Source organism: Equus caballus, chromosome 2 (assembly GCF_041296265.1).
Source record: "Equus caballus isolate H_3958 breed thoroughbred chromosome 2, TB-T2T, whole genome shotgun sequence".
NCBI lineage: Eukaryota > Metazoa > Chordata > Mammalia > Perissodactyla > Equidae > Equus > Equus caballus.
In genome coordinates, this window is record NC_091685.1 from 89,449,493 (window position 1) to 89,475,026 (window position 25,534).

Genomic DNA, 25,534 nt, shown 5'->3' on the forward strand with positions numbered 1-25,534 from the left:
AAGAAAGGAGGTGAGGTTCTGGCATTTGTCATCAGTAATGTTGACTGGTTGGCAGGATGGGATGTCAATGATAGTGCGGTGTATTGTCTAACAGATGACAATTTGTGAGATCCAGGAAGAGGGAAGATCAGAAACACCACACAAGTTCTCTTCCTGGTTCTGGATTAAAATGTAGGAATCTGATTTATTCTACTAAGAATAGGTCATGAAATTACCTCAGGTTTCTACTAAGAAAAGGTAATGAAATACATATGAGATACCCTAACTTGCATTCATTCTACACTCATCTATTTACTAAGCATCTTCACAGGGTCTGTCTAGGGTCTGGAATGTCCCCTTATTTACATGCTAAAAAGTTATTCTGCCACAGTTTGATGGATGCAGGCAGAAGACACGGAATCAGGACCTGTCAGAGGCAAGATTTTATTCCTCACGGCACAGCATGCAGGCTGAGCTTCATGTCCATGTTAGTTCCCCTTGCCTGCTAGTCCTGTGGGGGTCATGTGGAGGGGCTCAGGTGGATGCTGTACACATTGTGGGTTTGTGTTAGAGCTGAAAGACATGAGCTTGGGGAATCTTTGGCTTTTAGAAAGAGCATGCTCTTTGTCCCAGGGAAGGCATTACCCTACTCCTTAAAGTTGCTTGCTGCAAACATAACTGAGAAACAGCCTGGGTCAAGAGCAAAGAGTGGCCAGAGCCTGGCCTTCTTGGCACCCAATGCGATTGTTAGAGATGCTCAGGACTACTGATGGATTGCCTCTTCCAACACTAAGGCACTCAAGAAAATTATCTTATAAACATATCTGTCTGTTATAACAGGCATAAACTCTATGCACATACATTTGTAGTTTCAAAGCATTATTATTCCCCTTTTTTAGTAAATAAGAAATTTGAGGCTCAGTGTGTTTAAGTAAGAAGCTAAAATCACAAATAAAAGTCACAGTAGGCACTGTAGCATAGTGTTTTTAATTCATAATCTAATGTTACTACCATTAGACTGTTTTGCATTCCTGCTAAAGAATTTTCAGGCCATGTGGCTCTGTGTTTTAGTGAGGGCTTTTCCATTATTTTGTTTACTGCTGTGTACATTTCAGGAAACGAGCACTCCTTTTGCTCGTCTATTGCTGTGTTTTGATTCTATCAGTCTAGTGTGTTCCTACATCTTTTCCTCTCTTTAGCTTAGATAAATCTGTTTATTTCTAAAGGCCTGTAGCTTTCATCGAGTTCTAGGAAATAGCGTCAAAATAATGAAATTGCTTGTTATCATAGAATTGCAGAGTTGTAGAGATAAAATGTACATTAGATACGATTTAGTTTAACCACCGCACCTCCATTTTACCTATAAGAAAGCAGAGGTCCAGGAAGCCTCAGTGAATTGCCACCCAAGGTCACAGGTCTTATTAGTGGTGGAAACGACCAGAACTCAGGTTGTTTTGTATTTACAATTCACTGTTCTTGTCATTGCACTATATTGCATTCTGGAAAAAAAAAGACTTCAAGGATATTGATAGAAGCTTAGTAACTTCTCATTCTATTTAGTAACAATAGTACCTCTGTTTTTCACATGCAGGATAATCAATTGAGGTATCAAATGACAACAGAATTATAATTCTTTTAATCATGTATTACAAACTTACATTCCCTTCTAGATCAGCAGGTAACATAAGTGTGTGAAATAGCTAGTGTGATCAAGGGGAAGAATAGAGTTTATGGCAAACTGGAGAAAGCACACCTATCTAGATACACTCTTATTCAACATTTCTTGAATGTTGTATGCCTCCCTATGTTTGCCTCTTGATTTGGCCCTCCAGCTGCCATTTTGCGATATCTGATTTGAATAACCTGGTTTTAAAAGATTTGCTATATCTTTAAATGTGATTTTGTCACATAGGCTTTTCGAGCTAAATAGGATATTAGTTGTCAGCTGTTCTAACTTGTCATTATGCTGAAAGAGAAACAAAGGAGACTCAGTGGCTTGCTTAAGTCTATAAAGCTAGTTTGTCACACCACTGTGACAACAACCAAATTTCCAAATTCCTAGTGCTGTTCTTTCTGCTTCATACTGAAACATTTAAAAAAATGAATACTCAATTTTGTAATAAAAAGCAATGGGAAAATCAGATTTGACATGCAACATCACGTTTTTCAGATAACCTCTCAGGAATCAATCAATAATTATTTGTTGAGCATATTACCACATGCCCATGCTAAGTGGCATGAGGCATACAAAGATATGTCAGATGTCTTTCTTTGCTCATTTCTGTCCTCTCTAGTTGGAAAAGTCAAAACTAAGATTGGAGAATAACTAAATTTTAGAATCGTTGGCATTGACTTTAAGTAAAATAACAGTTCAAAGAGAAGAGAGATTATTGGAGACTTGAAGGCCTAAACTCATCATATTCCAACAATTAGCTTTAGCAACGTATTTAACAGAACCCTCTGTCATAGCCAAAGGAATATTACGATATTTGCTAAAGGATGCCAGTATTAGAATTATGTGTGTGTGCATGTGTGTGTGTGTAAGAGAGACACTGAATTGGAATCTGTGCTAGTCATTCTTCATGTTAAATCATAGTTTTTGTCCATTTATATCTTAAATATCTCCTTGGCCCCTATTTTGAAGTTTATGGCAATAGATATAGATATAAAAGTTATGCCAACTGAAGTTGTGCTGAGATGGAGAGAGATATTTACCCTCTGATAGAGGTGGTATAAGAAATATCAGTTTAAAAAAACCCACCCAAACTATACCTCTCTCTGCCTTTTGATTTATGTTTTGTTTTCACCAGTAGTTAAGTTCTGTTTTCATACCCTGTGGCTCTGTAGTCAGCCCTACCCTAATAGTTACATCCTGGTAGGGAATTCCTCTCCTACACCTGTTTTGCAACTTGGTTGGCATCCCTAGCAGATTTGTCACTGCTGCCTTTTTGTTTCTCTCCATCTCAGATGCTCAGTCTATTGCTCTGTCTGCAGAACTCTCCCTTCTTAGGTACTTTGAAATTAATCCTAATCTGAGAGTTGGCAAACTTTTTCTATAAAGGATCAGATAGTAAATATTTTTGGCTTTGTGGACCACATTGCCTCTGTCACAATTATTCATCTCTGCTTTTGTAGGGCAAAAGCAGCCTTAGATAGTAGGTAAACATGTGGGCATGGCTATCTATGTTCCAGTAAAACTTTATTTACAGAAACAAGTGATGGATGGGCTGAATTTGGCCCTGGCCGTGTTTTGCCAACCCCTGCTCTAATCCATTGGTATAATAGGGAGAGCTTACTCCAATGATTGAGCAAGATGATATTTGATTGTATAGAAAGAAGTTCCTGTCTACAATTTTCTATAACTTCTGATTAGAATGTCTAGTTTTGTTTGTTTTATAATGTATGTGTTAATAAAGTAGAATATAAGTATAATTTAAAGATAAACAATTATTCATATATTAGAACACTTGCTCAAAAACATTTGTACTGTGTATTAGTTCATGTACTAATAGTAGTGTGCAAAAAAAGATTGGAAAACTGGAGATTTTTGCTCCAACTTTTCACATTCTTCACAAAGACCACACATTTGAAAATATACCTCTTGTGCTTATACACAAGAAAGGCATTCGTGGTATAGGGAGTAGTGAGGGTGGAGTTGTGAGGTAGGAAAAGGGTTCTAGAGAATGTTAGGATCTTTGAATTCTCTCTCTCGTATTCTCACATTTTTATTGGAACTGTCTCAACTATTCAGCAGTTGACCATTAGTCCAATTTTCCCTTTAACAGTGATCATTTTTCCTTTGGCATTCTCAAGAATATTCTGAATTATTACTTTCCAAATATTATTAAAATAACTTCTTATTCTGCATAAGATGTTATTCTCTAATTCTCTTGGTGGCTCAGACCATATATTTTATAGCTTTTGTTAACCCCATGACATCGGACAGGAAGTTTGATATGCAAAGAGCAGCATGTTCATAACTAATTAAAAATATTAACAAAACACAATTGGTTGAAGACCCTATTGGTCTCTTTAGAGACTATAGTTAGAAGCCTTGGCTTACTGTCTAAACCAATACTTATCTGTGTATTTTATGGAAGTTGTGACAGTTATGAAGTTTTGCATGTATTTTATAATCCATTTCTTCCATCTCTCCTCCCCCAACCGACTTCTAAACACACCACTGGGAAGTGTTAATTTTAACATGAACTACAGCTAATTTATTTTGAGAACTTTTTGTTAATTTCATGAGGCCGTTTGATACAATTTCAGTACTTTGGGGCTATGGTAAATCCAGTATCAGGATGTCCAACACAGGTAGCTAATATAGATAACCAAATTAAATCAAAACTTTTTAAATAGTGTAACATTATTACTTTCCAGTAGCCTGCTTCTATCCTCACAATAAAGAAGTTGTATGTTTTAAGGTTTTTTTGTTTTTGTTGCTGCTAGGCATTTAAATGTGCATGAATTTAAAGAGAAAGTTGCAAATGTAAACTATAATAGAGACAGTTTTGCATTTTTGTTGTGGCCTTGTCAAGTTAGAGTTTAGACTAAGTTGAGAACACAAAGCAGACCATGCTAGCATTCTGTCTTGTTCAGCTTTTCTTGTGCCCATTGTCCATTTTGTGGAGGTTGGCCCTGTCTGCACACCCACTCTCAGGATTACCCCGGATTCCTGTTAGAATATTTGAAACTAGAGTAGGCCCTCTGAACTTTTAGTAGTGCCGGCAACACATTAGCATTTCATTATTTGTTTCTCTGTTAAGCGCTAGATGGAAAAGTTACTCTCTTACTTTCTAGTGACTAATCCTAATCTTTCACATAGCCACACTGTAAACATAAATTCCCTCTTCCTATTAGGGAAAAATTCTTCTAAAGTGTCAGAGGAAAATTATTTCAGATACTAAAAACTTATTCAGAGCATGCCTAAATATGTCACTACTTGAGTTTCCATCTGTATTTGCTTATTTCTCTTTTTGCTTTCTTTTCATGTTTACCAGTGACTCTCAATTTCTATTTGTAATGAAACAAACCAGACATTTAAACTGGAGGAGGCATCTTGTGCAGTTGGGAAGACAAGGAGAGGAAGAGGATAAAGCTTTCCTTAGTGCTTGATTTGTGCCAAGTCCTTATTCTACATACCTCTCCTGTGGGAAAAGCTTCCTTTTTTCAGGTCTTAACATGTTTATTTATTTATTTGTTCATTTAACTTTTTGGTTGACTACTGGACAGATTATGTTAATAAAAAATACACGTAGTATTTGGATGGTCAAAGCAAAAGTACTGTGGGTGTGTGTAAATCAAGGGAGTCATCTGTTAAGAGTATATAGGCAGAAATCGGAAGTCATCAAGTGTGTTAGTGCTTTACGAAAATTGTTGGTAAAATGCCTGTCATTATTTGTAGATGTCAATCAGTACATTGTTCAACGTATGATCAGTCTTAATGCATTTATATTTGTGGCAGATATAAGTCATTTTATCTTTGTGTAAATAAACTTTAGCACATCAAACTAAACATGCGTTAAGATATATACATGGAAGTTCACTCAATATTTATACTGGATTAGATCAGGTAACTGGGTTGAGGCTTTTGCTTTGTTATGTTAAAGCATATGGACATGTTGTCAGCTGGAAAAGATGTATGGTGTTTTCAATTTCCTTCTAATTATAGAATCTTATCTACATCAATAAAAGTGTATATTTAACTTTATAAAAACCGTATGTGGTGAGAAAAATAATTGTATGCACCCATGCAGCTATAAAACGTAAATTAGATTTTGATAAAAAGTAAATTGATTCTTGATAAAGTTCTGAATGTTAATGGGACAAAAATTCCCATCTGACTTTAACTATTTTCTATTCTTGCAGTATCTTTTTCAGTGATATAGGCTGACTCTTTTTGGCACCCACATATAGCAAATAACTGTGAAACATTTCAAACCTCAAAGTGACACTAAAACTGTGAAGTATGAAATGGAAGTGCCAGAGCGTGTGAGACACATTGCACAGCACTGCTCAGTAATTCAGTGTGTGCATGCAAGAGAGATGACAACACCATTGCAAGATGTAACATGATTAATGCTGCAAAAATTAATAAATAAAAACAATCTTCATTTGCAAACACTCCCTAACGCCTTAAAGTTACCACCTTCTATGTTTCGCAGCCCTGCCCTGGTAATTACACACTTCTCACTCCATGAGTATCTGCTGTGAGGAGTAAAATTAGAAATGAATATCCTCATTATTATGTCAGGGTTACTAAATGGTTATGATAAAAGGCTGTGGTATTTTAGGCCTCCCCATGAATGTTTGTATACCCTCTAACATGTGAGTATAATTAGTTTTACATTGGCTTGTATTTATATCTGTCACTCACCTCTGATGGCTGCTCCCTTCCCAGCTTTCTTCGGATAGTATTCCAGCTGGGGTCTAATGAGTTCTTTGAGTTCTCAAAATCTGATTCAGGGCCTGTGTTAGAGTGTTCTTATGTATTTACTTGCTTCTGAGACTCAGTTCATGTATTTGTATGTCTCACTTTTGGGAAGCGCGTTCACAGGAGTTTGGGCATATGGCCAAGTCTTCTATATTCCCTAGATCAGACACAATGGGAAGGAAAGATGAGTTCTTCTAGGGTCTCCCCGGTGATGTGCTTAGTAGATACAGGAGTCCTGCTAGGTAAAGTGAGTGTTGATGAATTTATGTTTTGTGTCAGTGAGAAGCAAAAGAGACAGTAAAAATGTTAATGACAAGAGTAACACTTCCCTGTTTCCTGAGTACTTTATATGCAGTTAGTTTATAACTTATTTAACACATTACAATCTGATTTATAATGCTTAGAAGTATCATTCCCCAATTTTAGAATGAGGAAACTAAAGCTAAGAGGCTAAGTGACTTTTCCCAGGCCAGGGGTGAAGTGGTAAACTCAGTCTGTCCACCCAAATGACCACGCTGCTCACCTTACATGGATCACACTGTATGGTATGATGCATTTCCTGAAGGAATGAGTGTTTTTAGCAAGTTGTTTTCAGAAACCCTTGTCCTGAGAGAGAGTGCAACAGAATGGTTAGTACTCGAGGGTCTAGTAGGGACCCAGCTATGATCTAAAAGAGAATAGTGCTGAGGTATTCAACTGAAGCCATAACCAGAGGACTGTCTTCCTTCCACAGTGATGAGGGAGCATGGGGAAAAGGCTTGCGGGAGGTGACCTGACAGAGCTAGGTTTAAGGAGCTGATTCAAAAGCAATGAAATTGAGACATTAGAAGTTGTCCAGAGAAGAGAGGGAAAACTCAAAAAATGCTTAAACTTGGAAAGCAGCTATAAGGGAACAGAATAATTGCTGGACTAATAATCGCACATCTGCAAGACAGTTTTTTCCTCACCTCCACATGGGACTCTATGAAGGGAAGGAGCGTGTCAGCCTTGCTTATGTTAAGATTTATATCTTTATCTGTGTATCTATCTATCTATCTATCTGTCTATCCATCCATCCATCCACATCTATGTATCCTGACAAGAAACATGAGGTTTCTGGATTAGAGGCAGACTTTTAATTACAATAGAGAGCATTTTACCTCAGTTTTCCCATGCCTCAGTTCCCCTTAGGACAACACAGTGAGGGCAGATTTTACTCACATGTACAGTGGAGTTAGTACCACAGAAAGGGAACTCTGAAATTCTGAATCTTAGAGCTTATTTAGGGCATTTGGTACATTTACCCCTCCTTCCCTGCGGAGAGATAAAGACCACAAGAGAAGACAGAAAGGGAGAGGTGGAAGGAGAGGGCGAGGAGGAGAGCAAGGGGGAGGGACAAGAAGTGCTTTTTTTTTAAAATTAATTTATTTTCGGATGTACATCTTATTTCGAATTCTGTGTACGTTACATCTTGTTCACCACCCGAAAACTAATTATAGTCCATCCCCTCACATGTGAGCCTAATCACCCCTTTTGCCCCCTTCCCTCCCCCCTTCCCCTATGGTAACCACCAATCCAATCTCCGTTGCTATGTGTTTTTTTGTCAGTGTTTTTATCTTCTACTTATGAGTGAGATCATATGGTATTTGACTTTCTCCCTCTGACTTATTTCACTCAGCATAATACCCTCAAGGTCCATGCATGTTGTCACAAATGGCCGGATTTCGTCATTTCTTATGGCTGAGTAGTAGTCCATCATGTATAAACACCACATCTTCTTTATCCATTCGTCCCTGGATGGGCACCTAGGTTGCTTCCATGTCTTGGCTATTCTGTATAATGCTGCAGTGAACATAGGGGTGCAAGTATCTTTGTGTTTTCAAGTTCTTTGGATAAATACCCAGCAGTGCAATAGCTGGATCATATGGTAGATCTATCCTTAATTTTCTGAGGGTACTCCATATTGTTTTCCATAGTGGCTGCACCACTTTGCACTCCCACCAGCAGTGAACAAGAGTTCCCTTCTCTCCACATCCTCTCCAACATTTGTTGTTTCCTGTCTTGTTAATTATAGCCATTCTGACCGGAGTGAGGTGATACCTCATTGTAGTTTTGATTTGCATCTCCCTGATAGCTAATGATGTTGAGCATCTTTTCATATGCCTGTTGGCCATCCGTATATCTTCTTTGGAGAAATCTCTGTTCAGATATTTTGCCCATTTTCTAATTGGATTGTTGGTTTTTTTGTTGTTGAGCTCTATGAGTTCTTTGTATATTTTGGATATTAACCCCTTATCTGATATATGGTTTGCAAATATCTTCTCCCAATTGTTAGGTTGTCTTTTTGTTTTGTTGATGGTTTCCTTTGCTGTGCAGAAGCTTTTTAGTTTGATGTAGTCCCATTTGTTCATTTTTTCTTTTGTTTCCCTTGCCCGGTCAGACATGGGACTTGAAAATATGCTGCTCAGACCAATGTCAAAGAGCGTACTGCCTATGTTTTCTTCTAGAAGTTTCATGGTTTTGGGTCTTACATATAAGTCTTTAATCCATTTTGAGTTAATTTTTGTGCATGGTGTAAGGGAATGGTCTACTTTCATTCTTTTGCATGTGACTGTCCAATTTTCTCAACACTATTTATTGAAGAGACTCTCCTTTCTCCATCATATGCTCTTGGCTCCCTTGTCGAATATTATCTGTCCACAAACGTGTGGGTTTACTTCTGGGCTCTCAATTCTGTTCCATTGATCTGTATGTCTGTTTTTGTGCCAGTACCATGCTGTTTTGGTTACTATGACTTTGTAGTATATTTTGAAATCGGGGAGTGTGATACTTTCAGCTTTGTTCTTTTTTCTCAGGAATCCTTTGGCTATTCGAGGTCTTTTGTTGTTCCATATAAATTTTAGTATTCTTTCTTCTATTTCTGTAAAAAATGTTGTTGGAACTTTGATAGGGATTGCGTTGAATTTATAGATTGCTTTAGGAAGTACGGACATTTTAACGATGTTAATCCTTCCAATCCAAGAGCATGGAATATCTTTCCATTTCTTTGTGTCTTCTTCGATTTCTTTCAACAATGTTTTATAGTTTTTGGTGTACAGATCTTTCACCTCTTTGGTTAAGTTTATTCCTAGGTATTTTATTCTTTTTGTTGCAATTGTAAATGGGATTGTATTCTTAAATTCTCTTTTTGCTACTTTGTTGTTAGTGTATAGAAATGCAATCGATTTTTGTACATTGATTTTTGTATCCTGTGACTTGACTGTATTCCTTTATTGTTTCTAAAAGTTTTTTAGTGGAATCTTTAGGGTTTTCTAGATATGAAATCATGTTGTCTACAAAGAGTGACAGTTTCACTTCTCCTTTTCCAATGTGGATCCCTTTTATTTCTTTTTCTTGCCTGATTGCTCTGGCTAGGACTTCCAATACTATGTTAAATAAGAGTGGTGACAGTGGGCATCCTTGTCTGGTTCCTGTTTTTAGAGGGATAGCTTTCAGTTTTTCTGCATTTAGAATGATATTTGCTGTGGGTTTGTCATATATGGCCTTTATTATGTTGAGGTATTTTCCTTCTATACTCATTTTATTAAGAGTTTTTATCAGAAATGGTTGCTGTATCTTGTCAAATGCTTTCTCTGCATCTACTGGGATGATCATGTGATTTTTATTCTTCATTTTGTTAATGTGGTGTATCACGTTGATAGATTTATGGATGTTGAACCATCCCTGCATCCCAGGAATGAAACCCACTTGATCATGATATATGGTCTTTTTAATGTATTGTTGTATTCAATTTGCTAGTATTTTGTTGAGGATTTTTGCATTGATGTTCATCAGTGATATTGGCCTGTAATTTTCTTTTTTCGTGTTGTCTTTATCTGGTTTTGGTATCAGGATAATGTTGGCTTCGTAGAAGGAGTTAGGAAACCTCCCCACCTCTTCAATTTTTTGGAAGAGTTTGAGAAGGATAGGTATTAAGTCTTCTTTGAATGTTTGGTAGAATTCACCAGGGAAGCCATCTGGTCCTGGACTTTTATTTTTTGGGAGGTTTTTAATTGCTGTTTCGATCTCCTTACTGGTGATCGGTCTATTCAAATTTTCTACTTCTTCTTGGTCCAGTTTTGGAAGGTTGTATGTTTCTAAGAATTTATCCATTTCTTCTAGATTATCCAATTTGTTGGCATATAGCTTTTCATAGTATTCTCTTATCATCTTTTGTATTTCTGAGGTGTCCGTTGTAATCTCTCCTCTTTCATTTCTGATTTTATTTATTTGAGCCTTCTCTCTTTTTCTCTTGGTGAGTCTATCTAAGGGTTTGTCAATTTTGTTTATCTTTTCAAAGAACCAGCTCTTGGTTTCATTAGTTTTTTCTATTTCTTTTAGTCTCTATTTCATTTATTTCTGCTCTGATTTTTATTATTTCCTTCCTTCTGCTGATTTTGGGCTTTGTTTGTTGTTCTTTTTCCAGTACCTTTAGGTGCACTTTTAGATTGTCTATTTGGGATTTTTCTTCTTTGTTGAGGTAGGCCTGAATTGCTATAAACTTCCCTCATAGAACCGCTTTTGCTGTATCCCACAGAATTTGGCATGTCATGTCTTCATTTTCACTTATCTCCAGGAATTTTTTTATTTCTTCTTTCATTTCTTCATTGACCAAGAAGTGCTTTATAGATGTAGGCAAATCCATTCTGGGAAGCGGAGGTGAAGTGAAGGTCCCTACATCTACTACTCTTTGGAATGTAAATAAATGGTTCCAGGGGAGGTGCCTCTGCATCTCTCCTGAGGTCTCTAACTTCCATAACTTGTTTGCCATTCAAGCATCCTTAACCCAGTGTCAGAATTTGTAGCTCAGAAAGCACTGACAGTGCAGAAATATGAAAACACGCATGGAGAATGATCTCCTGACACCTGTTTTAATTTTGTTTAAGGGAAAGATCAAGATTGGCTGACTAGGGATATACACCAGTATTTTTCCATCAGGTGGACCAGAGCCCAGGAAGCCTGAGCAAAGGTTCAGATTTGCAAGAGTCATTGAACTGTAGCTATATTTTTGGGTCTTTGTTGTTTGTTTTTTTTTTTTTTTTTAGTTTGTTTATTTTTTTGTTTTTTGTTGGAGAGAGTGGCCGAAGAGGATCAATATAAACACATTTCTTCTGGGCAGTTTTGTTAAGCCTTTGGCTGTGATATTTACTTGGTAGGGATTCAGCTATTTCACTAGGGGATAACTGGTACAGTTTTTCTTTGGGGGGAAGAGTGTATGCTACCTAACTTGCCAAAGGCTTGATGAGTCCTGCTGTATTTTATGACTGGATAAGCGAGAAATTGATGCTTGATAGAGAAATTTTAGGCGTAGGAATATTTATTTGGGATAATATGACTTTGTGTTTTGTTTTCAATATGTTATTCTATTACCAAAAGTTTACATACTTGACATAATACTTTGGTGGCATTTTATCTTATGGCACTGACAGCCTCCACTTTATGACATGTTATATTTCTGCCTCATCTCCTGTTTATCAATGTCATATTTTTATAATTCTCATCATTATAACCATCAACATCACTAATTTTATTGCTCACTTACTGATTGAGTACCAGGCATTGTGTTAAATACTTTGCATGTATCATTCACCAATCCTCACGGCAACTTGTTATCATCATATATAGTTTTACAAATAAGGAAGCTGAACTCAGAGACATGATGTAACTTTTTGAGGGTGATTACAATTTGATGATAAATTGTAAAGTTTAAATTTATACCCCCTCAAGTCTATCTGCCCTCTTAGCCACTTCTCTCTATGATCCCTCATAAATAATGCAATATAGCCACCTGGAGGATGAGATTCAGATTCCTGAAATCTCATATCAGTTAACATAATAATTTGCACCTGGTAGACATTGGCTTGATTATACTTGAGTAAATTGTCTTAAAGTTTATTGGAGTTATGAAATCTTTTCCTTCCTTTTCCTTACTGTTACATTATATTTTTAGATTTCTGAGAATAGTTATCAATTTGTTGTTTTAATACATTTTGCACCATTGTTTTACACATTGAGGTCTCATAGTGGAGTTAAATTATACTGATGAAACATGGGCTAATTTCCAGTACACTTCTGCTGATATCATAGAGAACTTTATATTCTCTTGCATTTAATTAAACTCTGATCTTGGTTCCTGGCTGAATTTTATTTGTTCATTCAGTATTTGTTGAGTGCCTAATATATGCTAGGCTAGGCTCTAAAGTTTTTGTTCAATAAATGAATGAATGATTACCTTTACTGTGGGACTAATAGAATATAAACTTTTGGGAGGTGGTGATGATGTTCTACCCTTTTCTTATAGCCTTCATGGTCTCTGACACATGGCTGAAGGAGGTAGTTAGTAATAATTTATTAGTTGAAAGATATTATATTGAGATTATAATAATTAGTTGAGATGTTATATTGAGATTGTAATAATTTCTACATGAAGGTGGAGTAGAAAAATATATAGTGAAATCTGAAGTATTCAGACAACCAGTCTAGCACAAATGCCTTTTTCCCCTTTCTGACATAGAATCTGAAATTTGTTATATCTGTACCTAGTAAATACATTAGTAAGTTATTTCATTTCTTCAATTAATATTTACTGTGCTTCTGATTTATAATGCTATATATTAGTTATAAAGGCAATAAAAATGTCCCCATTCTTAAATAATTCATAACATACCAGGGGAAAAATTTATTCATTCATTCATCCAATAAGTATTTATTAAGCATCTATTATATGGCAGCTACTCTTCTTGATACTGGTGACATAGTTTTGAAAATGGAGCTTACATCCTGCTGGGGGAAGATAGGCAAAAAGTAAACAGACAGATAAGATAATTACAAACATGACTATCACAGTGAAGGAAATCGAGTGATGTAATAGACTGTGTGGACCTTCTTAAGATGCAAATGTCATGAAGCCGTCTCTGAGGAACTTAGATGTGATCAGAGATCTGAGGGAGAAGAGGACCAGTGGTGTGCTGCTAAACTGGCTTCCTGGAAAAAAAAAAGAGGCTGATATAACATGACCTGGCTTTCATGGTATAAATTTTCCTGCCGTGGCTGATTTTAGGTTACCAAGGGTTTAATGTCTGGATTGCAGAACTTCTAAACATTTAACAATTGACTCTTGAAAGCTGGCACAAGCCAGCTAAAGCACATCACTGGCAGCAATATAAGAGCAATCCAGGCTGTGAAAAAGCCCTGAGAAAGGACAGGAGTTGACTTATTCAAGGTCCTGAAGGGAAACCATGGTGGCTATAGTGCAATGTCAGAGAAAATAAAGATAGTGATGTGAAATCATGTGGGCAGGAATCAGATGATGTACGGCCTTGCAGGTAATGGCAAGGAACTGATTTTTATTTTAAGAGTGGTGGAAAGTCGTTGAATGGTTTTAAGGAGAATGTTATGATCAAATTTCCATTTTAAAAAGATATGTTGACTTCTGTTTAGAATTGACTAAATAGAGGCTGGAGGGAAAATAAGAGACTAATTAAAAAGCTATTTTTTCAGTCCAGGCAAATGATAATGTTGGCTTACTTGGGTTATAATTCAACATGTATTCACTCCCTTCCTCCTCCGCCTTGGGTTGGAGTATAGTCATTGACTTTGAGATTTGCTATGTGCTTGCTTTGACCAATAGAAGATGAGAAGACATAATGCAAGCAGTAGCTTTAAATGTATTAGTGGTTTAACTTGTCTCTTACACCCCTTTATCTGCCATGAAAAGACCATACCATAGGATGCACCCCTCCAGCCTGGCCTCTCTAAGCCAGTTGACCCACAGCTTGGAGCAGAGCTGCTCTGGCCAAGTCAAAGGACTGTGAGCAAGAAAAATCTAAACTTGTAATCTACTGAATTTTGGTTTGGCTTGTTAGGCAGCATTATTGTGGCAATGGTGTGGTGATAGTAAAATTGGAGAGAAATGGACAAATTTGAGATACATTTTAGTGATAGGTAATGAGTTTCTAGTTTGAACAGGTGGCTTAATGGTGATGTCAGTTAATGACACAAGACAGACAAGAAAGAACAGTTTTTGGAAGAGAAAATCAAGAGTTCCCTTACATATATTATATTCAAGATGCTTGTTAACATGCAAATTCACATATAAGAGTCTGAAATTTTGAGGACAAGTATGGGCTGGAGAATAAAACTTTAAAGTCATTAGTGTATGGATATAATTTACCCAAGGAACTGGATGAAATATCCTAAGGAACAAGTGACATTAACCTAAACAAAAGGGCTTATGATAGAGGCCCAAAGCATACCATTCTTTATGACTCTCCTGGGACAGTCAGCAAAGGATATTGAAAATGAGCAGCCTGGTTTTCATAGGAGGAAAACCAGGAGAAAGTGTTGTTACATAATCTCTTCATAAGAGAGTCACCATTGTCACCGAGTGCTGCTGAAGGCCCAGTAAAAAGCAGAGATTTGTCTAGTGGGTATGATACCATGGAAGTCATTGTATCCTTGATTAAGAGTGGTGACTGTGCAAGCTGCATTGGGAGTGGACTGAAGAGTAAGTGGGGTGAGGAAGTGCAAACAATATGTGTAGATGACCATTGTAAACATTTAGCTGTAAAATGAAGAGAAATTGAAGTTTTTGTCTTGTTTTATTATTAAGTGTTAGCTATGATGATGACTGTATAAAGAGGTAATCAGTGTTAAAAGCTTTCATTTGAACCTTGGTCAATTCTTTTACCCACCCCACTTACTATTTATTTCAAATCTTTGCCACTCTCCTGGAGACCCTTCTCAAACTTCTGTCCCCTTCTCTCAGTAAATGACTTTACCTCCTGCTTCACAGAAAAGATAAAGTTGTTCATGGTAAACTATTGGAAACTTATCAATAGCTACCTGAAACCTTATCTAATTTCTTTTTTTAGAAGAAAATGCCTCTTTTCTCTAAATTGTGGCTAAATTTCATTCCATCCCTTCCATTCTTTGTCAGGAACCTATCTCGTCTATCATGTATTATTTGCTTTCTTCTCTTTCCATCTTCTCCTTTCCTATAATGGATAAGCTTGCTAAAGTCCCTTATATTTAAAAAGTATATTGACACCAAAACATTCTTTCTCAAACTTATGTCCCCATAGTGATCATTTCATTTCTCTTCTTCCCTTCAAAACACACCTCTTGAAAGGAGAGTCTACATTTACTATCTGCAGTAACTTTATTCTTTTAGAACAGTGAAATCTTGTTCCCAATTCCATCTTTCTATTAAACTGTCCACCAATAACCTCCTCATTGCAAAAGCTAAAGGATACATTTTATTTCTTGTCTTGAATTTATGAGATAATGGAAATAAATTTTCATAGCACTGCAATTAGAATTACTCAATTATTTGTGCAATTATTTAGTTAATGTAGTTCCCCAAAATACAGCCTTCATAGTCCCCAGGTTATTTCTTGCATCCTTGGTGCCCAGCAGACTACCTGTCACATTATAGGCATTTGGCAAATATTTGTTGAATGAATGATTGAAGAAGTGGATGATGGATAAAAACATAATCCTGTCCTCAAGAGACCAAGAAAGAGTTCACAATCTAGTGAGGAATTGGCATCCTATATAACACACATGTGCTAGAAATTCCAACAGTAGAAAATCATATGACATCCACTCAGCCCACACACTAGAATGTGAAATGTCAGTAAATTGCAATCTGTCATTCTTGACTAATTAATCTGTCTATAAATTTGAAACATTAAGGTTTAAATTTTGTTACAATTACTTCATGTGAAATTGAATGCAATTTAAATAGTGGGCCTTAAAACGAGAGAAAAATGAGAAAAGTATTTTATAATCGCTCAATATACAAAATCTATACTCTCCTTTTTCAGTGAAAAGGATCTGGATTTAACCCATGTGAAGCACTTTTATAGTACCATTAAGTCTCTGTGTAGAAGAGAACTTAAAGCTCTTCTAGCCCAACTAATTTCATGATATAAAATACCCTCTATAATGTTCTCCAGAAAGTTCCTGCCCAATCTCTGCCAGGAGACACCTGTGACAGGGAACACACTCCCTTTTACGGAATCCAATTTGCAAATTATTAAAACCCTAAATTCTAGAAAACTAGTTCCTGGTAACTTACATTGGCCCAGTTTAACTATTTCAGGTTGGCTGCTTTCAGCCACCTGAATTAGAGCTCCTGTTTTGTTTTGTTTTTTTGTGGAAGGGGGAGAAATAGGGATTGTTTATGAAGGTTAGGGGAGAAATGGTAATTAGTTGAAGGAGGAATGTATAGAGTATCTATTGTATCTGAGAAAAAAATTGACAGAAATTAATCCATGTCACTGGCAAACATGAAGTAGTGATATTAAAATTCTATGTAACTGAATAAGAGGTGTTAAATATTTTATTTATTGATTCATCTAATGAAGTCTGCTGAATGCACTAGGTATTATAATCAAGTGCTGAAGATTCAAGGGGAATACGTCCCAGTCCACATCATCACAGGGTTGATAGACTAATAAAAGGGGCAGTGGGCCAAGTGAACAATGAGTGCTGCAAATTGTTTCAATGTTCAGATAGACCAAATAGCGTGCCCTGAGTTGCGTCTTAAAATGTGAATGACTAGCAAAATGGGGAAGAGTATTCCAGGCATTCTTTCATTCAAGACATTTTTATACAGCACTTGAGAATCCACAATGGCAAGAAACAGAACAACAAATCTAAAGACTTAGGCCAGAGCCCAGCTTCTGTTCTTGGCAGTTTCTGCATATCTCTGGTGGCCTTGAGCTTTCGTTTTCATTGGACCTTGCATGGGTAAGGCACAGAGAAAATACCTCTGGCACATGCAAGGTGGGAAGTCAGGTCAGAGACTCCCCAAAATCTGAGACCCTCCCCCCAAAACAGTGATGATGTCAGTGAAAGACTAAACCAGGACAATAAAAAGCCTTGGTTTGTAAGAAGGATATGACAAAGAAACTTGACTATCTCATCCTTGGCTCTAAGAGAAGAAAAAAAGTTGTAATTCATAACCACAAACAAGCTCACCTGGACATGAATCAGAATCCACGTTACCAGTATCTCATAAATCCCTAAGTGAGAAATTAGTTTAATGTTATTATGAGTTGAAAGTTCCCTTAACTTCCTGGAGGAAAATCAAATTGTTTCTTGAGGAATGGATCTTAATCTCAGGTTGCAAATAATTCCCATTCCTATGGAATGTGAGTTTACAAGTTAAAAAAAATCACAAAATGCATGAAGAAATTAGCCCCTATGAGTGAAAGACTTTGACCTCCAGCTCCCCCAAAATGAAATTACATTTACAAAGACCATAGAGATTAGAATTGTCTGATATAGAATAGAAAATAAGTATGCTTAATATGTTTAAAAAGTGAAAGTATAAAAATATGAATGAAGTAGAGACTATGTAGATGTTCAGGAAGATTTGACAAAGAACCAAAGGAATTTTAGAAATAAATATATAATAATTTAAATATGAAATTTAATGTTTTGATGTTTTATAAGTTATTAGTGGATGCTGAAACATTTTTTATGAAAAGTGGTTGGGAAACAGAATATTAACATGGACTCAATGTATCAGCCAGAAATTATTTATTAATTGCAAAGAGAAAATATACCTTTATAGTGGAAACATTTGGCAGTTATCACCTTAGTCAAATTTAGCAATAATTTTTATGTGATGTAATAGGAAGAACATCATATCACTTATGTGCATTTCTATCAAAAATATTTAGTTTCAGTGTAGTCTTAAAGGAACAATGAGAAGAATCCAGATTGCCTATAAGAATATCTTTGTGAAAAAAGATGAAAAAGGGTGGGAGGAATCTTCTAGGTCAGTGCTGTCTGGTTGAAAGGCAATGCAAGCCGCAAATGTACTTTAAACTTTTTTGGTGGTCACATTAAAAAAGGTAAAGAGAAACAGGTAAAATTAATTTCAATGATATATTTTATTTAGTTTAATATGTGAAAATATTTAAACATGTAATTAACGTAAAATTATTAATCAGGTATATTATATGTTTGTAGTAAATCTTAGAAATTCAAAGTGTATTTTATATTTCCAGCACATCTTAATTCAGTGTAGCCATGTTTTAAGAACTCAGGAGTCATATGCTGGTGGCTACCATATCGGAAAAGGCAATTATGGGTTAAAGTAGATCTAAGAGCTATATGTGATCCTTGATTAGACCCTGGGTTGAAAAAATAAAAAGCTAGGAATGATATCTTGGAGGACAATTAGGGAAATTTGTATACAGATAATATATTAGATAATATTATTGTATCAATTTTAAATTTTGGGGGTAGGTATTGTGAATATGTAGGAGATGTAATTGTTCTTAAGAGCTATGTGACGAAGTATTTAAGGGTGAAATATTATGCTGTTTTGAACTTACTTTCAAATGGTCCAGCAAAAAATTTATGTGTACACATACTTACATATGTGTGTGCATACATATATTTCACTAAGGCCATGAAGTATTTGATTTAAACAGTTAAATTAACAAGCGTGATTTATTAGGTAAATTTAGACCAACAATGAGAGAATATACATTATTTCCAGACAAATATGGAATATTATGAACATTGACTATACACTGGTCTATAGAGCAGGAGTCAAATTTCAAAGAATTTGGAATTATACAAATCATGTTCTCTGATTACAGTGAAATTAAATTAAAAAATATGATACAATGATAGTTTAAAATCCCATAATTTGGGAAGCAAAGATTATTTATGGAAAGTATGGAGGATGGATTGGAGGGTAACATGGTTGGAGGCAGGAATCCGAGTGAGGAAACTATTCGTGTTTCAGAGGAGAGATGATAAAGGTCTATGTGGAGACAGTGTGAGTGGGAAAATATGGAAGGGATTTAATGAATGATTGTATGAGGAGATTGAGGGAGAGTGAGTAGTAGAAGTGGCTTCTAGGTTTATGGATGGATGGTAGTGTAATTAATTGTGAGAGGGACACGTTGATTGGGATGTCTTTGGGACATGTGTATAGAGATAGTTGGTTATTCAAATATGGCAATTGACAGTGGTCTGAGCCAAGATACACAGATTTTGTGAGGAATCCACATTTAGATGATAAATGTAGCCATGGGGGTGGACCAAATCATTCAAGTGAAGTGTTAGAAGGCAGGCAGGGAAGGAGCTGTGGGCATAAACAACAGCTGGAGGTGGTCAAAGCAAAATGAGCCCATGAAGGAGACAGGTGAAATAGTCAGAAGTGAAGGAAATTGAATGGATGATTGATTACAGGTGAATGAATGATTGGTTCCAGCTGACCTCGGAGGAAAACATCGTAAACAGAGTTAAGGACTAAAGTCCTTTAGTTGGCAGTTCTAATGCTTATGTTCCATTTGTTTGATTTCATTACAAAACCCCCAAATACTCATTGGTTTACCTACATTTTCTTTTCCCAGTCTCTGTCTGTCTCTCATTTGCTAATTATTCTAACCAGAAGTGATGTATAATTTATTTTCCAGAACTGAAATTCTAGAGTTTCGTGTAATTGTTTTAGAGACTAGATTTTACATAAAGGGAATAGTTATGAACACAGAGAGTATATTTGCCCTAAGTCATACAGTGTCTGATTCCCCATCTAAAGGTTTATCTAAGCTAATTAGAAGTAATGTTGAATTTTCATATGCTTTAACTTCCTCTCTAGAAATCTGCTTTTACTCTATACTACTTCTTCTAGGGGTATAACTGCACTTATTTTTTATTTTGGATATAGACCTAACATGATTTATTTAAATGCTACTCTATAGGGCATTTAAATGGATTATGCTCAAAGTTTTTAACAGATTTTTTCTCAAAATGAGCATACATTTTGCTTTCCCCCATCATTTTTCTCCACTTTTCAGCAGTGATGGTCACTGTTAGTCATACTGTCCATTGAGCGTGGTCATCCTGTTTTATTAAAAGTTATATCCTACATCTCCCCTCTCGAGGAGTTAGCATAGCAATTTTCACTAAGAACATATTCCTTAAATAAATAAAATAAGCAAATATGCATATTGAGTATCATAGTGATTAAGAATGCAGGCTCAGGGACTGCCTGCCTGGGTTTGAATATCGACTCTACCTACTGCTAGCTATATAACCTTGGGAAAGTTAATCTCTATTTCTCTGCTTCAGTTTCCTCATCTGTAAAACGGGGATAATAATAATATCTAATTTATGGAGTTGTTGTGAGAATAAAATATGATAATCCATATCCAGCAATTAGTGCACTTAGCATAAGGCAAATGCTTTTAGATGTTTCTATTTTTAAGACTCAAACTTTTAAATTCTTTCTCTACTTCTTCACCTTAATATGCTATTTCTCAACCTACCGTGTATCTTTACGTAGAGTGTGTCTTTTGAGCTCTATAGTCACCTTCCAAAGGAAGCAATACAGAAATTACTCTCCTTTGCTGATTAGTCACCTGAGGCCCCATGAACTGTGGGGAACAGTAGAGCAGACTGATGAAGGGTGAATTTACAGTCAGAGGAATACAGGTTCGAGTCCTGGCACTGCACCTTTTAACTTAAAAGATCTTCGTAAGCTGCTTTCCTCACGTGTAGCAAGGAATAATCACAGTAGTTCACACACACACACAAACCCAAAAAACCACCAAACAACAGGTCCAGAGGCTTAAGTATCATAGGGAATGCTAACCAAAACCCCTGGTATATTATAAATAGTCAATTAATATTAACATTCTGTTTTCCATTTCTCCCAAATTTTTATATTCCATGTTATACATTTAAAATCTAAATTACATAATGCATTCAGCTGTGCTATTCTATTTGTTAGCATTGACACACCAACTAGTTTGTAAATATTTCTAAAACAGAGGGTTTCATCTCATATTTTCTCCATATCTGTGATATACCTGAGCTAGTAGCTAGAAGGTGCTTAATAGATATTTGACTTAATAACTTGTTATAATGTTTCAAACTATGTTCGTCCCATTATCTGTACAAAATAGAAAGTAATAGGTATTTAAAAAATATTGATGTAGATCACGCTTTAGTCTCGAAGTACTAGATTGTTTTTTAAAAGCAGAACTTTTGCCTTTGCTGGACTTCAGTCTTCCTCTCTATCAAATGGATGAGATTCTGGAGCACTCAGTGTTCCTATTTACATTAACTAATGATTGCTAAATTATTTTAAAATAGCTGGTTCTCCTATAAAAACTAAGCTTTATGGTGATGATGATGATGATGATAATGCTGGTATGTATAAACGAGGCTGTTTGTATTCATTGGTATATGCTATGCTGTTGCCGACATTTCTCCGGGAGCTATCTCCTTTCTGATATATGCAGTTCATTTACTCTCTACTTTCAGCCCTAAATTTTAGTAATTGCAAAACATCTGAGGAGCATGGGGGGAAAAACACCCAAATGTGTTTTTAGAGTATCTTTGTGTTAGTAATTTTTTAAAAAAATATTGTACCTCTGGTTATTAAAAAATCTGTGATTTGCAATTTAATTCAAAAAATGCACTTAGAACTTGAAAACTAATAGTATACAATTAAAGCTTTTCTTTTTTTTTTAAACTCCAGAACAAGTTAAACTGGGTAAAATAGTGACTAATATTGAATCAGTGAGTAAAAAAATGGAGAAAGAAAAACAGCATCATGGGAAGTCCAGGTAATGTGTACTTAGCTACCCTATAGAAGAAATATACTTTTCTTCTACTTTGACAATATTTTCTGACCAATTGTTGTGGCTTCTCAAGTCTATTAACACCCTTTGCATGAGGCTAATTTATCCTTCTGCTTGAGTCCCTCGAAGCATATCAATTATCAAAATTTTGGTTTTCAGTTCAATTAACTTTTGAACTGGAGGATGTCTGAGTAGTTAAGCAAACCATCTGGGTTTTACAGTGCATAAACTCAAATCCAATTTGTGGCTTTCTTGAGAAGAATGCCATATTTTATGATAATATTACATAAGTTTGGAATTTTAATAACTCATCTGCAGCAATTATGGAGCAGAGTTAAGTTATGATTTTTCTTTTTTAATTTAATAATTTAAAGTTAGGCTTTTTCTAACAGAAGGTGAGGCTGATCTTACAGAGCATAGTTTGAAGGCAGGAATTTTGAGCATTGCTTCTGCTTTTCAAAGGTGTCTGGATATGGGTCAGTTTACTTTTCTGAGTTATTCCGGTAAACAGCATCATCATCTTCAAGGTAACTTTACAATTGTGTATGTGATTGTTGGCCCTAAAGCTACAGATAAAACCTCTAAAGGCCCGTCAGCACATTTTGTAGGGACAGTTATACTTATAAAATGTAAATACTGCTCTGTTAAAATGTGTTTTTCAGTGGCTTATTTTACATTAATTCATTATATAACATGGTCATAAATTTGGGGGGATTGGCATAGCTATAAATAATAGAAATTTGAGAAAATGTTGCTATGGCCATAAAGAATGTCATGGATCTTCCAAAATTTATCTTGTGAACTATGCTTCACACTTGAAGATTCATGCTCAGAAGTAACCACTTTCTTGGCTGAAGTGTAATCAACATTCAAATTTGGAATAGTGGATTACAGGTGCAGCTTTAATACTGAGGCTTTGGTTTTACCCATGGTAAGAGAAGATGTTAATTGCAAAGGAAATGATTAAGTTGGGAATTTACTAGTTTTTAAAAATTTCCTTTCTGCCTTTACTTAATTTAACCCAAGACCCAGGTTGGTCTAGCAGAGTAGGAATTGTTAAAAGAGTAGTTAATATATCAATTTAACCAAACAGTTTAGAATTTCAAGTAAGCTTATAATAACTAGAAGAGTAAACTGAACTAATTTGAAAACTATCATTTTCAGTATATTTAGATGGGGCTAGTAATCCAAGGAGGAGTAATAGGGACAGTGGAACACTCGTTAATAATAAATCTGATCAGGCATAATATCTTTCAGTATCTCTTTCTCAAGAGAGTTGAATATTTCTCAAAATTGTTTTTTCCGCAACTTGTGGAAGATAAAGGTCTCTTGACACCTTAAATTCCCATTTTTAATGAAAACGTGTCTTGCTTAATGAGGAAGATCAACACCCTTTGAAATTAAGAGCAAGTGCATGTACTTCAATGACACCAGGGCAGACAAAGCCTTAACTTAAATCTGCCAGAGCTGCTTTGTCTTTATTTATAGCTAGATTATGGTGGTAACTTGTTTCCTACCTTAGCAGTTAGCTTCATTTCCTTAATTTTAGAAGTGTGATGAGAATGCAAAAGGAAAGACAAATGAGAGTTTTGGGACATGGTGGCTCAGGGTTTTAGAAAACTTGTTCTTAGCTAGACAAATAAAATGCCATTAGACTAAAATTTTTATTGAAATCTAGTTCACCACATAATGAAGATAAGCAAACTTAGCAATGAGGATATAAGCAACAGAAGGAAAAATAGAATCAGTCAGCGAATCAGGTAAGGGATGGTTAACAATGCAGGGACAGGCTCTAGGAGTAACTATGAATTGCCCAACTCTGAGACTCTCAAAGGTTTCTGTTCAAGACAAACAGACCCCTCTGAGAGAAGCTGTGTATAATCTACTTACAATTTCCCTGTAGATGCTTTGGAAAATACTATTTTAAGGTGACACATAATATTTTAGGGTAGACCATGAAAATATTGGCCCAACAAAAGAAATTTCCTTGGACAATACATGAAGAAATATGATAGAATCTTATAAATGTATGACTTCTTCCTTTCCTAAATTTCTCTTTATTTGACTTGCAGAGGGAAAGTAAAGTTGAATACTTCTGCATTTTCAAATTTAAATTTAAGGAAGTGAAGTTCTTCCATGTACCTTTGAATTCTAACTTCAAAGATTAATTATCACACATTAACATACCTTTTTATGACAATAATGATAAATGTGAGTGCATTCTAAATGTTAATTTTTCATCAAGGAAATTCACTTATTATTCACTTGTTTATTAGAGCTAATTTTTTAGTTGATAATATTTAGTGCATTTGAGGGTATGACAACTACATTTCTGTAAATGCATTCTATAATTCAGGCAAGTGAGCCTGGACTTCTTCCCCTAGTTTTGTGATCAGTGGGAGTTTCCTCTGTTACATGACAAATTGTATTTAGATTATTCTGATAATTTGATAACAGAATGAGGATATTATAAAATGATAGAATCCCTCATGGCATTTCACGTTCGTGTTGAAACGACTCTGCCATTTCACCTTGTGTTTGTAAAATATTTGGCTTAAGTGGATGAGATGTGGTCTACTTCTATAGAATCTTCCATTAAAAGGGAATCATTGAAAAAAGCAATTAATGCTTCTAATTTTGAGATTTAAATAATATTTAAGCATGGACCAGATAGAAGAAAGCAAAGCAAACTACAACTGATCAGTGTATCTTGGCCCCATTCTTGGTGGCATACAAATAAATTCTAGAATTTCAAATGGAGTTTTGCAAAACTACCTGAATGCTCCAGCCTCTCATATTTTCCCTTGGTGATGTGATTCTGTCATATTAGGGATACCTCAGTTCTTTGGCCAACTGCCTAGGTGTGATCACATGAATGACAGCTAGACTAATGGATCCTATAAGTCAGTCATTTATTTATTGAGTGCCTACTGCATGCCTAATGTAAAACTCTGAACAGAACAGGCACACCCTCTTCCCTCATGGACTCTAGTTTTTTGATGGGTAAGATTTCTATAACACTTATATATAACATTTGAACTAGCAATTCCATTTTCAGGCATTTACATTAAGAAAAGAAAATAATTGGACAGGTACACAAATATGAATTTTCAAAGATTTTCATCCTTGTTTATAAATAACAAAAACATGGAAGCAACCCAAATATCCAGCAAAAGAAGATTGGTAAATAAACCATCAGTATGTTAAATCCATACAATGGAATGCTATGTAGTGGGCCGAACAAGCAATGTGCATCTTTGTACGTTTACAAAGATAGATATTCATGATATAAAGTGCAAAATAAGCTAAGTTCACGTACATTTATGTAACATAAACATAGAAAAGGTGTAGAATATGTTACACATGTTAACCATGACAAATGGCATCAGTATAAAGTAGTAATAAGGAGCTTAGTTCCTGAAGCCCCGTTGCCTGTGTTCAAATCCTGGCTCCATCCATTTCTAGCTAGGATAATCTGATC

General features: G+C 35.6%; 1 protein-coding gene across 5 annotated transcripts in view; it reads left to right on the plus strand.

Moving 5' to 3' along the window:
* The window catches only part of IQCM (IQ motif containing M), a 417,125-nt gene that overhangs the window by 106,214 nt on the left and 285,377 nt on the right, over nt 1–25,534 (plus strand). For all 5 annotated transcript variants that reach the window (XM_070257817.1, XM_070257806.1, XM_070257801.1 and 2 more), the window contains one exon: nt 21,951–22,038. In XM_070257817.1, coding sequence (XP_070113918.1) covers nt 21,951–22,038 — 88 coding nt within the window. The remainder of the gene's footprint in view (nt 1–21,950; nt 22,039–25,534) is intronic.